At 42.6% G+C, this 16,540-nt stretch overlaps 1 protein-coding gene across 3 annotated transcripts in view; it reads right to left on the reverse strand.

Moving 5' to 3' along the window:
* tnrc18 (trinucleotide repeat containing 18) overlaps window positions 1–16,010 on the reverse strand; it is a 52,737-nt gene extending 36,727 nt beyond the window's left edge. The window contains exons 1-2 of one of the 3 annotated variants that reach the window (XM_042391854.1): window positions 15,818–16,010; window positions 13,813–14,156 (exon numbers count right to left, since the gene is read on the reverse strand). In XM_042391854.1, the coding sequence (XP_042247788.1) occupies window positions 13,813–14,020 (208 nt within the window). In that variant the 5' untranslated portion in view covers window positions 14,021–14,156; window positions 15,818–16,010. Of the gene's footprint in view, window positions 1–4,644; window positions 6,031–13,812; window positions 14,157–15,817 lie in introns of those variants that run through there. The other 2 variants (XM_042391856.1, XM_042391855.1) reach the window with 2 other exon arrangements.
* Between the last annotated feature and the right edge of the window lie 530 nt (window positions 16,011–16,540).

The raw sequence follows: 16,540 nt of genomic DNA on the forward strand, positions 1-16,540 counted from the left end.
TTGAAACCAACATTTAAATCTATTATTTCCACACACTGTACCAGCCACCACGACGGACTTTAACGTATGTCAAGCGAAGAAGAAGTGGAAAAATTGGGTTTAAAATGTTAAAATTACAAGGTAACGTATGGAGTGCTGATGCCTGTTAGAATCTGCCGATATATATTTTACTGTTTTAATTCATTTCCATCACATTCTCAACTCTTGACAGGACAGAAAACCAACTGAAGCACATGTAAACAATTCAGGACTGTATAACAACACTCAAGCTTTTCTATATTAGATTCATTTCAGATTCAGGCTTTTCAGCAAACATCATTCCATCATATGAAGGCTGGTTGCCACTAACTTGTATATTACGATAGAGAAACATCAGCTTGATCCTGATGATGTAGAAACTTCAACAACCACCACTCTGTCTTTTTAACTTGAACAAATGATCCGTTCTGTACTTAGTGATCAGTTCAAAGCGTGTTGACATCATACCGTTCAACATCCACAGAACAAATCCCTCGTGAAACATTCCATATCTCAACATGATACTTTTATCGATTGTTTTTATTGGCCTTGTTTTTTATTAGACTCCGCCCCCCCGGCGTGCTATCTGACCATTAGCAAACTTTGAACCTTTGAACCATCTCCTCCTCTTCCAATCACAAACTCTTAAGAGCTGGAAAAGGTTTCATGTTTAGATGAGGTTCCCCCCCCCCCCCTCCCACACACACACACACACACACACACACACACACCCAGCCCATTACTGAATGCAGTGCACAGCCATTACCCTGATAAAACTAACCATGTGTGTAGGGGAAAGGGTGCTGTCTGCATATGGGTGAGGGGGAAGGGTCTGAGTGTGTGTGTGTGTGTTTCTGTATTAGTCCTGTGGGAATCTGAGAGACATGCAGTGCTTGCCGAGTTTTCCCTGCATCTAAATCAGTACATTAAAACCGCAGTCCGTCAGCGACCAGCACACACACACACACACACACCCTTTGTAAATCAATAGCAAATGCAGCTTTCCAATTAATCACTAACAGAGGCGTGTACACACACACACACACACACATGCAGGAGTAATGCAGTGCTCTGAAAAACACTGTGTAGGTGGATCCTTCCACACCCGGCCCTATTAGACACAGATTTATTCAAGCCTCTCCATGTTTGCATGTATATGTGTGTGTGTGTGTGTGTGTGTGTGTGTGCTCAAGGTCTCTTGTGTGTGTAGCTGAAGAGGCTGCAGTGCATCGCTGTATGATCACTGACATGTGCAAACAGTTCTGTGTGGGTTTGCAGTGAATGCCCTTTGAGTCAGAGACGCTGCAGGAGCTATTACACACACACACAAGTAAAGACACACACACACACACAAACATACAGCCAGTTATTAACCTTCAGTTAGTCTCAGTCCGTTAACTCTGCGGGAACGAACACCCCCCATCCTGCATGAAGCACTGAAGAGCAGCGCACCACAAAAGAGAGACAACTTACTCTCTGTGTAGTCTTATAGTAGCATCTATTATTCATTATAGCAGAGACACATTCATACACTGAAGTGATTAATATTCAGTGAGACATTATCTCACTACTATCACCTACTACGTCTTTTTTTTTATGTGCATACTTCGCTTCATCGTCACTGTTCACAGAGAAAAGTAAACCAGGCATCTTCAAATTTGGTGATTTTGAATATTTCTCTGATAAACTGTTTTTTTTTCCTTTTTGAGTTGACAAAACGTTCCTGCTTCTTGAAGTTGTAATCTGTATCATTTCAGCGGTTGATTTGGCGACACCCGTGGGTGCTGGTGGTAACAGCGAGAGGTGTTTAATACAGCAAAGACTCACTTGAGCAGCTACTTTGTCAGAAACACAACAGAATCTGTTCACCAGTGCGACTAAACAAACTCAAGTTGTTTTGATAAAAGAACTTCAGTCAATAATTTTCTTTTTCCATCCTGTCATGAGAGACTACGGTCTGATTTCATGCTGCACAGAGCGAGCGGCTTTCTGAACAGAAGTGAGCCTCCTTCTTGTTCCATTACACCCTGCCACATTTATGCCAAAAAAAGTCTACAAAACAAGACACATTTTTGATCAGTGATTGCCGTTAGCTCTGACCTCGGTAACAAATGAATTGCATTTCCTTTGAATCCTTTGTGTGGTGAAGGTTATTTGAATCCGGCATGGGAATGGCGGACTCCGCCACTAACAATAAGAGTCACTATACAGAGAGGTAATAGTTTAGGGTTTGATTTCACAAAAATCTTGAGCAACAAACCATTTAAAACCCAGTGGATTAACTAGTACGCTTTACCACAAAGCTGAAAAATATCAGCGTTTAGTCTGTGAAGATTCTCAGTCATCCGGGTCGTGGTTATCCAAGGAGGGTTGAATCGAGGGCAACTGGACTTGGTTGAAGATACTTAAAGACATATTGCCTCTTATCCAAGGGGCTTCTTCAATTCCCCCCTGCAGCCTCTTGGATGAAAAGGTGAAACGTCTTCCAAGTATCTACAACCGAGTCCAGTTGCCCTCGATTCAACCCTCTTTGGATAAGCGTTTAGCTCATGAAAAAAAATCACAACAACAGGACGGCATCAGCATGTTATATTAAAACATTCTTTTATGGATAATGTCCACATTATGGATTTGAGCTGCAATGATTATTCAATTAATAGATTAGACGATCAACAAGAAAATAATTGTCAACTATTTTTATAAATTAGTTGTTTCAGTTATTTTTCAACCAAAAAAACCCAAAATTTGATGGTTTCAGTGATGATTTGCTGTCTTTCCTTGTAACACATGACAGTGAATTAACATTTTAGGCTCTTAGTCAGATAAAACAAACACACTGAAGACATTGAAGACAGAGGAGCCAAGAAAACAATATGTAGATTAACCAATAATGGAAAAAATAAGTTAGCTACAGTCCTGTTATGGACAAATGAAGGCTTCAGATGTAGGCTACATTATGTTTCCTGTTTAGTAAAGTAAGTATAATCATATTTCTTTCTCCTCATGTGAGATGAAGAATGTTTAAATTCCAGCAACTCATGACTTTTCTATATAATTTGATCATATAAACGTAATATAATCAACTGCAAGAAACGCTAAGAGACCATTTTTATCACCACATTTCCATCCTTCGCTCCAGTGTGTGTCGATGCGTTTCAGAATACGTGCCAACAATGTTGTTCTAACAAATTCTTCTCACCTATAAGCCGCGTTCTAATTGTTTCCTGGTGTGTGTGTGAGGAACAAAACGTAGACACATCCCCTCAACGAACACACACGCACACACACACCCAAACCGACAACACAACCACCACCTGTCAAGGATGTTGAGGTCCTGGTAGGATGTCAGCAGTTTCCATTCCTTCAGGCCAAACACCAGGGTCTCTCCAACACACACACACACACACACACTCTTTCACTAGAGTATGGATCAATCTCAGCATCACAGCCGCCTACAGGCCCTTTACCCATGTCTGAAGAGTACACACGCACACACACACATACACACACAGTCTACAGTTGTGCTTTGTGCCAGTTCAGGAAAAAAAACACAATCCCAAATTCCCTTTCCCCTTCCTGAACAGTGTAAGGGAGGAAAAAGAGGGAGGGGGAGAACGAGGGAAAACATTTGTGCTCCTCGTTCCAGAAACAACATCCAAATGGTAGCTGAGAGGGAAGTGTTTCTTTAAATGTTTTGGAATGACTCTTTCATTACCTCTCTCTCTCTCTCACTCACTCTCTCTCTCTCTCTCTATCTCTCTCTCTCTCTCTTACTTTCTTTCTATCTCTCTCTCTCACTCTCTCTCTCTCTCAACCCTCTTCCTTCCTTCCTCTCTCCATCCCACTTTCCCACCCCAGACACAGACACACACACACACACACACACACACACCATTTGGCTCCCACTTCACAAGACAGTTAGTTTGCCATATTGGGATAAGCAAGTTGCCAAGAAACACGCTCTCTGACTCCCAACACGTTTCTGAGCCTCCATTTTCAGATCTTCATAAGAAACATATCTCGATATCAGAGAGGGGAAGAAGGCATGCTGGAGATCTATTCTGATAGAGACGCTGTCGCAAATCTGACACACACACACACACACACACACACACACACACACACACACACACACACACACACACACTCTCTGTGAACCCATCTGTTTTCCATCAGTGGTACTCAGGGCAGGGTTAGCTGGGGGGAATCTCTATTGATCTCTGGTTTTTAGTCCCTGCAAGAAAAACATTCAAACAGTAAAACTCTGGCGTGCTATCCGTCTCTGCCACAGCTAACTGGCACACTGACACTGGTAACCATTAATCCTGCCTGTAGAACAGGAAAAGAGGTCCTGACATAAGCACAGGTGAAGGTTGTGCGGGACTTGCATACACATCTGACAGCACATATATGTCTTTGTGTGTGAGTGCGTTCATTCAGGCAGCGAGCGTTTTAATGCAAAGTGCGTTAATGATTTCAAAATGTGCACATTAGGGATGTTAATGATTAGTCGATTATTGATCAATTGCCATTAATAATTTAACCGATTAAAAATATATGATGCAGAAGATGAGGGACGTGCGATGTGACCGTTAGAAAATATTCTACTACGGTGGAGTCTCTTACTCGTTAATACCGTGAGGTTACAGGTGCGTTTGGTGACCGCCTGTAAAACAAACACACCTCCCTGACGTCCAAGGAAGAAGAAAGTCGCAGCGTGCCTCCATCTGCTGACTGTGTTGTGTTGATGAACTCTGAAGCATAAAGTTGTGAAAACTCCACAGAGTTGTTGTTTGGCGGATGTCCAGTTTAGCTGTCTGCGGCTCATGCTAATGCTAAACTAGCATCTTGAACAGAAGCGGCTGCTCAGTTGATGCAGGCTGAGAGTTGAGTGTCAGTAAGTGCGGATTTAAAGGGTGGCAAAGAGTGGCTGAGGCCAATGTGTACTGAAGTCTGGCCATCCTATTGGTCACCCCAGTTCTAATTGCCTTTTTGGGGCATTTTTTCTAGGGCAGAATAATGGGTTGGTTTTTTTTTTAAGAGGCAGAACCATTTCTGCATAGCCACAACACACCTGGGATGCATTTTAAAGGTGCACACACACACACACTTACTTAGGTGCGCACTCACGAGTGCCTCTGGAGACTTGACTTTACGAGTGACAAGTCTAATAAACCAACAAATGATTAGAGGTAAGCTAATAATATCAAAAGAAGACTGCCTTTCCACGCCTTTAATTATTACATCTGTGACTGTATGTATTAAGCTAAGTTTAGAGCCCCTAGCTTGCCAGGAGGAAAGAATAGCAAACAGTTAACATAAGCTAACTTTTTTACACGTTTCGCAAAATGATGTCATATGTATATGATGCAGACAGGGGATTCAAAAGTGAATATTATTGCCTTTGAGCATTAGTTTGAGACAGGTGGATCTAAAAGAAAATACATTATTGCCTTTATAATAAGTATAATTGGTATTATAGAGTTTTTGCAATTATATAATTTGTGTTCTGACAATGAATAATAAGTGAAGTTTACTTTTTCAGTGCTAGTTCAGAGAAGCAGGTCAGGGGGGTTTTGAAACAGGCCTCAAATGTAAAAGTTGAGAACCAACTAACAGATGTATCATTGAATTCAGTATGTACACAGTGAAGACCTTTCACAGAATGCTAAGAATGTCCCTTTATTCTCCATGTTGGAAGAAACAACGCTGTGCAAAACAACAATTGCTATGTGTTGATATATGAGATTTATATCAACATAAATGTAATAATTTGGTGTCTGATTATTGGATTTTGTAAATAAATCACAGAGGAACAGTAATTTCATGTTTTCCAATGTTTTACATACTTTATCTACCACAGCACAGAAATTAGACATTGTCTTGAAAGTGGTTATAGGCAGCACTGCTGGAAGAAAGAGAAAAACATTGTGTGCAAGGCCTCTATTATCAGTCTTTTAAGGACTATTGTGATTTACTTTCAAATGTTTTTGCAGCTTTTTGAGATGTGACATTTATTCTGAACCAAGAATTCTTGGTTTTATGTATATGTTGATTATATATATTGGTTACATATAATGTAATCAGACTTGGATTAAAAAACTCCTTCTAGTTATGTATCGTGTCTCTATATCCCTGATGATACAGTGATAGAGAAAGAGCTCATAGTGCTGCTGAGCACCATAAGCTGAGCTGAACATCTGCTCTCAGAACAGCAGTAATACTCTGCAGCTTGGGACACTTGTATTTTGTACCTATAGTGTAAAGCTTCTTTGTTACTTTACCTGCAGGAATAAGAAAAAAAAATGTTGGATACACTGAATATTATTTGATCTATTCCAACACAAAGGTGATGCACTGTATGAGTGACAATTCCCTGATCTGAGTATAAATGCATTTTCATGGTGGCAGTAAATGTTAGAAGATAAAGCTGGATAAAGATAAAGCTGGAGCGACAGTATTTATACATCTGTTGTAGCTGAGCAGCTGTTTCCAGCAGCTGGACTAACAACACACAATATTCAGCCATGACTTTGAAAATCTTTTAGATAAGACTAAGCTGTGCTTTCTGTACTCCAACACAACAAATTCCTCCCAACTGCCTCCAACTCTGTCATGGCTGAATATTCAGCTGATTTTGACAACAACTCAACTCTGGCAAGATTTCAGAACGAGACTTCTCCTTCAGCCAGACTTGATTAAACACAATAACAAACTGACCAGATCAAGCAAAAGGTAAAGATGTTTTATTTATCTGTATGATCCTTTCCATGATGTTTTCAGACACTTATAATAACAATCTGAGCCTGTCAGAAGCAAAAAAAACAAGCACTTTTAGTGGATGTACATTGACAAGGTGCTATTGCCTCATCAGATTACATTGCAGCTCGTTTAGCGGCTGCCGGCTGAAGCACTCTTGCTCAATTTTGGAACAAGTCCAAAAATTGTTTGTCACTATTAGTCACTCAGACACAAAAAGATGGGAAAACCAGGTTGAAAAATACCGAAGTTTCCCTTTAACACGGCAGACTGTCAATTAAAGAAATTGCTTGAAATTTGCATCCCTGGTGCACATCTGGTTTTTCTTGTGTTCCGAGTTATTTAAAGGAAACTATTTTTGTTTGTGTGTTTGTGAGTTCAAGCTGAACACAAACTGTTTCTCAACCTGGTTTATGACAAATTCATGTTTCGACATGCAAACCTTTAGTTTTGCAAACCGCACTGCAATATGTTAATATCTGATAAGGTCTTTATCTTTGCAGTGTTGTTTGTTGATAAAAGAGATTATGCAATGAATTTGCAAAGGAAATACGTTTGCAAAGAACAGACTTACTTCCATCATTCATATGAAGAACTGCTGTCTACAAAACAGCTTTTTCTATCTGAATCTTATAGAAACATCTTGCCACAGATAAGATGCACATCGTGGCTGTGATAACAGAATATTGTGTTTCTTTATCATTTTTCTTTGAATGAAAGTATTAAATTTGCTGACACCAAATGATCCCAAACTGTTTGGTCAGCGTGTTTCAGACCTTGTGTCTTCTTCCTCGTTTGCACAGACTTCACTCTTTCTAATAATCTCCTCAAAAACAGATAAATAACAATTCATGAAAAGTGACATCCAGCCACGCAAAACACCACAGATTGGTTTTCTTTGATATTCACCTCAACCACATGATAGAAAAGACAACAAATGAGTGTTTTATTTCTTGCCACCCTCTGAAACTTGGTGCCAAAGTTCCTCTGACAGTCGGGTGGAAAACACGCCTTATGTGTGTGTGTGTTTGAGCCTCGCTGTTGTGCTCAGGAATCTCCCGTGAAGATGGCAGGTGTTATTTTGACACACTCCGCCATACCAGCAAATGGGAACGCGCTCACAACAGACGCGCACACGGACACACAATCATGCAGTCTCACAGACAGGCTGACTGGCATGCACAGTTGCGTTGTCACACAGATGCAATGAATACAGAAGAGGGACGAAGATATTCATATATGTAGCTCAAGGTTTCGCAACACATTCAGTATATGTACTAAAAAGTGGTATAAACACAAAAACCGCTGAGGTGCAGGCTGACGGGAAATGATCTTATCTGTTTGGAGAAAAAACAAAGAATGTTTGTATTACATAAACGCTTTTCTCAGAGAAGGAAATGTAGATTAACTAACAGAAGAAATTGAGATCAATTGAAACTGTTCCTTTGATGTTGGTGCTAAAAACCACAGTGCAGTGTGACATTTACTCTGTTTACTGCCTCACAATTTATCAGTTCATCTTTGTATGATTTGGAAATAAATGATGGACATCAAAAGTCTAATGTGCAGGTTGTCTTGGCAGCTCAACTGAACTAAAGCGCACGGTTAAGAAACTGTAAAATTTGACCTTTTTTTTCCACGTCATACCTGCTCTGCATGTCTCTTTCGTGTCACTACACAATGGGAATTTCATCCAGGCGTTCTATGAGGAATATTATAAACATATAATCTTATGTAATGGGACATGTAGAGACTCAGCATGCAGCCAAACAGACATAACGCAGTGTGTGACCTTTGTGTGCTGGAGGCTGTTGTTTGAGTTTAAGGGACGGTTCTGGCAGAGTGAACCAGTTAGCTAATGCTTTGGGTATTTCGACATGCCACGGCACGCTCGTTTTCTCACACACATATACACACACACGCGCACACACACACCGGCCTATCACTCTTATGTTTGACAGCTGTGTGTGTGTGTGTCATATGCCTGTGTGTCTGTGTGTGTGTGTGTGCCGTTTGTCTGCCTCTGACAGGTTTATTGTAGCAGGGCAGCAGTGCCTTGTGCTTTCTCTTAAGGAGCCTGTTTTCTCTCCTGAAGGATTCAATTAATCTGAGAGGGGACGTGTCCGAGCCACATCTTCTCTCTCACTCACACGCGCACACACACACACACACACACACAGGGGTCTGTGTCTTGAATACATATAAACACACACTCACCACATTAATTTTAACGTAAACAGACACACTAACCAAGTAGCGTGGAAGACAAATTGGTATTGGCCAAGACAACCCCGGCCTGCCCCGCAAGCTGCATGAATTATACTTACACTCGTGCATCTGTGTGTGTGTGTGTGTGTGTGTGTGTGTGTGAGACTGAAAGAGGGGGGGGGGCATTTGAAGGGCTACCACATTTATCTAACCGTGTATGAATGTGTTGTGGTCGGGATAAATCTCTTCCTTTCTCTCTGCAGCGAGTCCCAGGGGGAAACCCCAGCCCTAACTGCACTAAGCACAATCACATGCTCCTATTCCCATACACAAGAGCTCAATCCTCTCATCCACACAGTTTCTCTCTCTCTCTCAGACACACACACACACACAAACAACAACAACAACCTCCGCTCTCTCATCCTTCTAAAACAAAACACCGCTTTCCACCTCGGGGATCGTGCCCATTTAGATCTCCTTTTCCATTTGTCTTGAGCTGTTTTCATCTCCATCTATTGACCTCACTTCTCTGCACTCACTGCAACACCTACATTTGCCTCAGCGTCTCGCTCCCATCTTCTTCATCTTGCTCCCTTGTGAGCACTACAAATGTGTGTGTGTGAGAGAGAGTGAGTGAGAGACACCACCCCTCAATAGCATTTTTGTCTCATTTGTTCCAAAAGCTACTCCTAAACTTGTAATGTCATGCCATACAGTTAAAGTCATCATCGACCGCATTGGCCAATTTGATAGAACACGACAGCGATTTGACAAACGCCCAGTTTATAGATGCTTCTACAATTTCTGCTAGCAACACCCGGAAAAAGACACCAATGCACAGGAAGTGATGTGCGCTCTGTTTTCTGCAGCAACGTTGCTTCGATTGTTTAGAAGAAATGAGCAGTTGTTGGTCAATACCCAAAGAAAAAGACGAACAGATGACACGCTGATCTCTGCAAAATGTAGTGCAAAAGAGCACTTGGCACCAAATGTGTTTGCTCAAATGCGAAAAAATATTATCTTCACCTTTACAACTATGTGCATAATCTTGATTCTTAATACACACCCCCAACAATAAAACATTGTGCACCCGCCTCCACCTTTAAAGAGTGATGATAAGAGTTTTGGCAGTAAAAAGCGTCTCCAGCCTCGTCTCCTCTGCGCGGCTACACTTCAGCAGGTCCTACCTCCGCTGCTCTCGGATGCGAGAGGGAGGGAAGAGGAGGAAGAGGACAGATGGCCTCAATCTGGTGATGGAGGCTCCAGCAGACCTCCAGTAGACAGAGGAGCGTTTACAGCCATTTTAGGTCTATAAACAGTGACTAAGACTGTATCCTGCATGTCACAAAAAAACAACTTTGCAATATATTTGACAGTGCTGTACACAGAAAGGCTAAACATAACTGCAGATACCGCACACCCACTACACTCGAGAGTTTGAGCTGCTCCCGTCTGGCCGTCGATTCAGGGTCCCAAGGGCCAGCCGGAACATATACAAGAAGTCTTTTATTCCCCGTGCCGTACAGGCGTTGAACGCAGAATGTCTGCATCAGGCAACACTTGTTATTTTATAAGATTTGCTCTCTGGTATTATTTATACAATCTATCTGCTGCTACCTGCCCATTTGCACTATTGTATACATGTATGTTTTCTTTTGAAATGGTGCGTTGTGTTTTGTCAAGTCAATTTTATTTATATAGCACCAGTTATCTCAGGGCACTTTTCACATAGAGCAGGTCTAGACTGTACTCGTTAATTTACAGAGACCCAACATTTCCACATGAGCAAGCACTTTGTGAAAGCGGCAAGGAAAAACTCCCCACTAAGCGTGGTGTATGTACTTCTGCTGTACTTTAGGAGACGCCAAAGACAAATTCCCACTAAGGTGGACAATAAAGTCAAATCAATCAATCCTGTTCAGGTGTAAACTGTGAGAACACATAGGAACGAGCACTGCGGGGTATAAAGCTGGGATTTGCTGATCTTTCCACAGGTCCATTTTGCTGCAGAGTGTGTATGCAGCACAAATGTCAACAATCTGTGTGCAGCTTCACAGTGCATTTAAAACAAATGTTAAGCTGCCTCTCGTACACACACACACACACACACACACACACACACCTGACAACCTTGAGTTGTGGCAATAAGGGAGACTCTCTGCTCCATTAAGTCAGGTGGAAATCCTATTAAAACTGAACTAAAAAAATAATAATAACTACGGGAGACTCCTGGGAAATAAGGGTGTGTTAGCAGCTATAAACAGTCCACCCTGCTATCAAGAGCTCAGCCAAAAAACACAGTGTAAAAAATGTCTTGAATGTCATGAAACACATGTAAACAAAAACAGTAGCGGGGCAACCTCGGCTCCACTGATTGCACACCGGGGTCCTTGATTCATACCGTTTATTGCAATTAAAAGGGGAACATTTGGAACATTTGCACTTAACGCGTAATTATCATGTAACAAGGCTGTGTAGTGTTATTACAAGCATGAGACTGAGATCTCAATCGGGTTTGGTTAATGTAATGTGTGGGGAATTGATATCAGAGAGCGCCATAAAGCTAAATGACCTGTGTCGTACAGTGGCGTGTTTTAGTGGGCGGAGGCTGTGAGTGTGCGCATGGGAGATGAGAGTCAGAGAGTGAGAAGGTCAGTGTGTGGGCAGAATAAAATGTGTCCCGTTTTAAAAGAGTGTTTAAACTGCCAATCTGGGCTGGAACAGTGGTTGGGTCAATTCCACTTCACAAACATACTCCCCCCCCCCCCCTCCGGCTACACAAGCAAGTCTGCGCACAGACACCGCAAGCAGTTTTCAGCTCATTTCAGAACCGCAGGAGGGGAACCAGCAACGCAACACACATTTTTTTTTTTTTTTTAACCAACAAGTGGTATTTGCACGGTTTACAGTAAGATTTTGATCATTGGAAATATCGCTGTGTTATTCTGGAGCTGCGAAAATCCACACACATCTCACACCTGCACATCCCTTTGCCACGATACACCCATCAATCATCCCAACACTCCCCGCTGTGAGCGGATTTCATCTCTGACAGCTTCTCATGTGCCTGTGTGAGCCGAGTGTGTAGGCTCTGTCGGTGTGACAAATTAACGCTTCATCAGAGAGCCCTGCCCTGCGAGCAGTGCATCTCTTTTTAACCAGACCTCTAGTACTTTGAGCTCCAAATGACAAGCGCTGAATCAAACCCACGTTCAACGACAAGGACAGGGAACACAGCTCAACAGCTGAATTATTATTATTATTATTAGTATTATTATTATTATCTCCAGGGTTTACCTCCGAAAAGAAACCAGAGGAACTGTAATTGTATCTGTTCCTGCAGCTACATGGCTTCAAGGGGATGTAAGTAACTCGATGAGCGCGTTTGTCAGACTTTCCATTTTCCAAGAAGACATAGCACACCTATATTCCCCTTCACACAACACATGGTTTGATTTTCCCCTTTGACTGACCACAAAACTGTATGCAAATACACACAGTTATCTTTCCTTTTTTCTTGCACAATGTTATTTCAAAGCTTCCATTACTAATAGCAGGAACAGATATTACATTATAGCGCAAGCAGTGAAAGTAAAAGGAAAACCACCAGCTCAGCAAGGAGTAACATATACTGTAGATGATCTACTGACTGCAGGTAATACAGGAACACACACACACACAAACACACACACACACACACCTCAATTCAATAGGCTTTATAGGCATGGCATTTGACATGTGTTACCAAAGCACAATTACGGTCTTGAAAGACAATGTTAAGGAATGAAATTAACAAAAATAATGTGAATAACAACATTAGTTAATAGAAAAAAAACACACCCACAACACAAGCAGGGCAGGTAGAGGTGATGTAAACAAACACATGGGGGTTCACTTTAAGGAGCCTCAGCCTACTTTACACCAAACCATATCTCTATCTGCATAAACACATGGAACCATCCAGTGTGAACCTGACGTGTGCACGTTTAAGAGCCAGCGCGCGCGCGCACACACACACACACACACACACACACACACACACACACACACACACACACACACACAGGATCCAAAAATACAAGCAAATCTTTTTACATTTCACACACAGATTCACTAATGTAGATGCAGCAGCAGGGATGTCCTACAGATTCGGTACAAATGTTGGGAAAAAAAGCAGCATCAGCCATTTGCCAAATGCTCCACAAGAGTGGCTTTTACTCGGAATACTGGAGACTTTACCACAGCCATCCTCCTATTCACACAAACACTCCAGAAATGTCCAAGAAGTGGTCTGTCATCCCTCTAAGGTCACAACTTCACCACCCCCACTCTCACAACACACACAAACTGCATCTGCTCTCACAGGAATGACGGTTTAATGGTCCACATGCAATCTAAGCCCTTTGCACCCTGACCTGCACACTGCTGCAACAACACTCACACCACAACACTCAGTCAGCCCTGTTTGTGCCTTAAAACCCGACTCTGTGTGTGTGTGTGTGTTGCAAACTACTAAGTAATTTTCCGCTTGTGTGTTGCTCATCGCAAAGGCTGAGAATCTTAAACACGATACCATACTTTTACATCTGAAACTTGTCACAGCTTTATAACTGCCACTCCTCCTGATTGAAAATCTACATCTGGGTTCATTTCCCACAGAGCACCGTAGCGACATCCCAGTAATGACCGCACATGCTGCCACTGGGAGCCTTAAACTGTGCGCATTTTTGCGCAGCGTTACTTCATCTTAATATTTGATTATTAGAGGGTTGCGCTTTTAGTGCAGACACAATACAGCATTCAAGCAGTCCGACGTCATGTACTTACTGTGGTGTGGATGTAGGTTAATGGCCGATGGCATGAATTTTCCGGAGTGGAGAGGCGGCGGATGACTCGCGCCCAAGTGACCGGGCGAGGGAGGGATCCTCCCGGCTGCTGCTGCTGCTCCGAGTCGGTGAGACTCCATCGCGAGCCCCGCCAACAACGGAGGTGGTACGTGGACGGATCGGGGAGGTCCAAAATCTCTGCCATCCATTATCCACAGCGGGGAAAGTTGAGAAAAGAAATTGTCCGTTCGGATAGGCCCCCTATTCCGAAAAAGCCAATGCTGGCTATAATAATGTCTTTAGTTTTCCAGGCGATTCGGGCTCCTTTTCAGCCATCCTGCTGACCTAGAAAACAAAACATGAGAAAAAAATCGCTTGATATACAATCGGAGCAAACTGTTGGGAACTGGTAGTTAGGATTTCTCCTCTTTTCAGCGAACAGACGGCCCATACGTGCAATGACGCAGTTTGGAAAAGCACTTAAAAAACTCAACATTGACTATTAGCCGATCGGCAGTATTATTATACGACTTGCTGCTGATGTATCCAAAATACAGATCTTCAAGCAGCTTTAACTTATATCTACAATAATATGATGTAATGTATGAGCGGACTAGCAGCAGCACTCCACCCCCACTGCACACCGAGCAGGCAGCCGCTCCGGAGCTCCGCTTCCCAGAGAAACACAGCCAGGAGAGACCGCTCTGCCCCGGCCATCAAACACCCCGCGATCCCTTGATGGAAACGCACACGGTCAAATTTTAATAACCTATTCTACCTTTTCCGATTACCCCGCTGTTTTCCTACACCGTAAACCAGCAATGTAGGCCCTGTAAGCCAATACACCATAAATACTGAAGGCGCATCAAATATAAATTTCAAACGGGTTAAAAATAAATAAGGTTGCAAAAGCCTGCATCATTAATCAGCGGGCTTAGCGGTGTTTTGTTGCCCACAGATGCGAATTTAGTCCGGGTTACCTCGCAATAGGACATGGGTGCTGTCCAGGGAAAGAAATCACAATCCAGCCCGTAAACACTTCAGTCCCTTAAAAAACTAAAACCTCATTTGATAACCAACGTTGTCGACGGTTTACCACCTAGACACATGTTTGAATCAGTATTATGGTATAATAGTGTCTTTTAGCCTTCATAATAAATGGACGGATAATTCAGTTTAAGCTGTATCCAGCCGAGCAATGCGCCTTAATTCTGTAAAAGGACGATTTTAATGATTCTTTAACACAGATGAAAGACCACAATATTCGCAGATATGCATTTTTTGTGCTTAGGTTATTACTAAAAAACAAAAAAATAGGATAAAAGTTACTTTAAACAGACAACAACAAGCAATTGTGACTTTATCTGTAGCCAAATTGTGCGTCTTGGGGAATCTTACTAGACTAGTTTTTTTTTTTAAATTATCCTAAAAAACCCCAAAATGAACTGTAGTTAAACACCGAGTTAAAACGCTGTGGATTTAAGTTTAAAACAAGGCGAAAGTCGAGTTAACCTTCAAAGGCTGCAAGCGAACACATTACAGCCATGACTCGTGATATCCAGGCGGGCGGGATCTGAAGAATGGCTCGTTCAGAAATCACAATAAACCTTTTCTTCCCCTTTTTAAAAAAAAAAATACCCCAAAACACAAATATTGCCTCTAAGCGCTCTTAAACGGACTCCGGGGCCGAGTTACACTGTATCCTTCTCGGCTGTGATCCATGCGGCAAGGCGGCGGAGGAGCACGGCGTCAGAGCCACGTTTCAAACTTTTCACGGTTCCATTAACGACACACAAAACTTTCTCGGAGGAAACGTCTTACAGGGGATTTTTCACACCACCAACAGCCCCGTAAAAATCCAAAAGGTCGTATGCAATAACCTCCGCGCCCTTTTCCCTTACATTTGCAAACCAAATTATGCTTTAAAACACCGAGAACTCTGACACTTCAGCTGGAAAAAGAAAAACCCAAACAAGGAAAAAAAAAACAACATGCCGAGCGCTTACTTGAAAGGGGGGGAAATCTGTGGAAGGAGCTAAAAATGCAAACGATTCTCAAAATCCGTCCAGGTTGCTGGGAGAACTGGAGGAGTCCATTACAGGCTCGTCCGAGGTAAACTGGGGGATAACAGGGGGGGAGAGAGAGCCCCTGACGCGTCCGTAAACTCCTCAGCAATGAAACACAGCATTGTTTTGTAAGCCCCGCCCATCTCCCTCTCTCCCACCCAACCCCAGCCCTGCCCTGTACGTCTTAGACAGGCTCTGCTCTCATTGGCTACACAGACTGTCAATCAAAGTCCCCCAGTGTTTAAAAAAAAAAAAAAAACACTGGCCGCTCGCCAGCACTATAAAACCAATTATGGAGCAAGGAGGTTGAGCCGTTTCAAGGTCCCCTCTCCCTCCAAGACTGAGTGATCAAAACTCAAGGGTGTGGAGGTGGAGATGGTGGTGGTGGCGGGGGAGGTGGTGGTGGGGGCAAGCTTCAAGGCGACCCCCCCCCCCCCCCCCACCCCACCCACGCCCCTCCCATTTACACGCTTATTATAATAGACGCGCAAACATTGGGAAGCGGAAAATATGGGGGCGTTGTAAAATATTGCACTTGTTTTAAAATGTGGTCTCAGTTTACTTTTTTTACTCACTTGGAGGAAGTGGATAATTACCTAAGTGAGTAAATTACTTTCCATTACACGCCCCAAACCTTACAGAAGGAAATAAAATGCGCCTCAA

Source organism: Thunnus maccoyii, chromosome 18 (assembly GCF_910596095.1).
Source record: "Thunnus maccoyii chromosome 18, fThuMac1.1, whole genome shotgun sequence".
Classification (NCBI taxonomy): Eukaryota; Metazoa; Chordata; class Actinopteri; order Scombriformes; family Scombridae; genus Thunnus; species Thunnus maccoyii.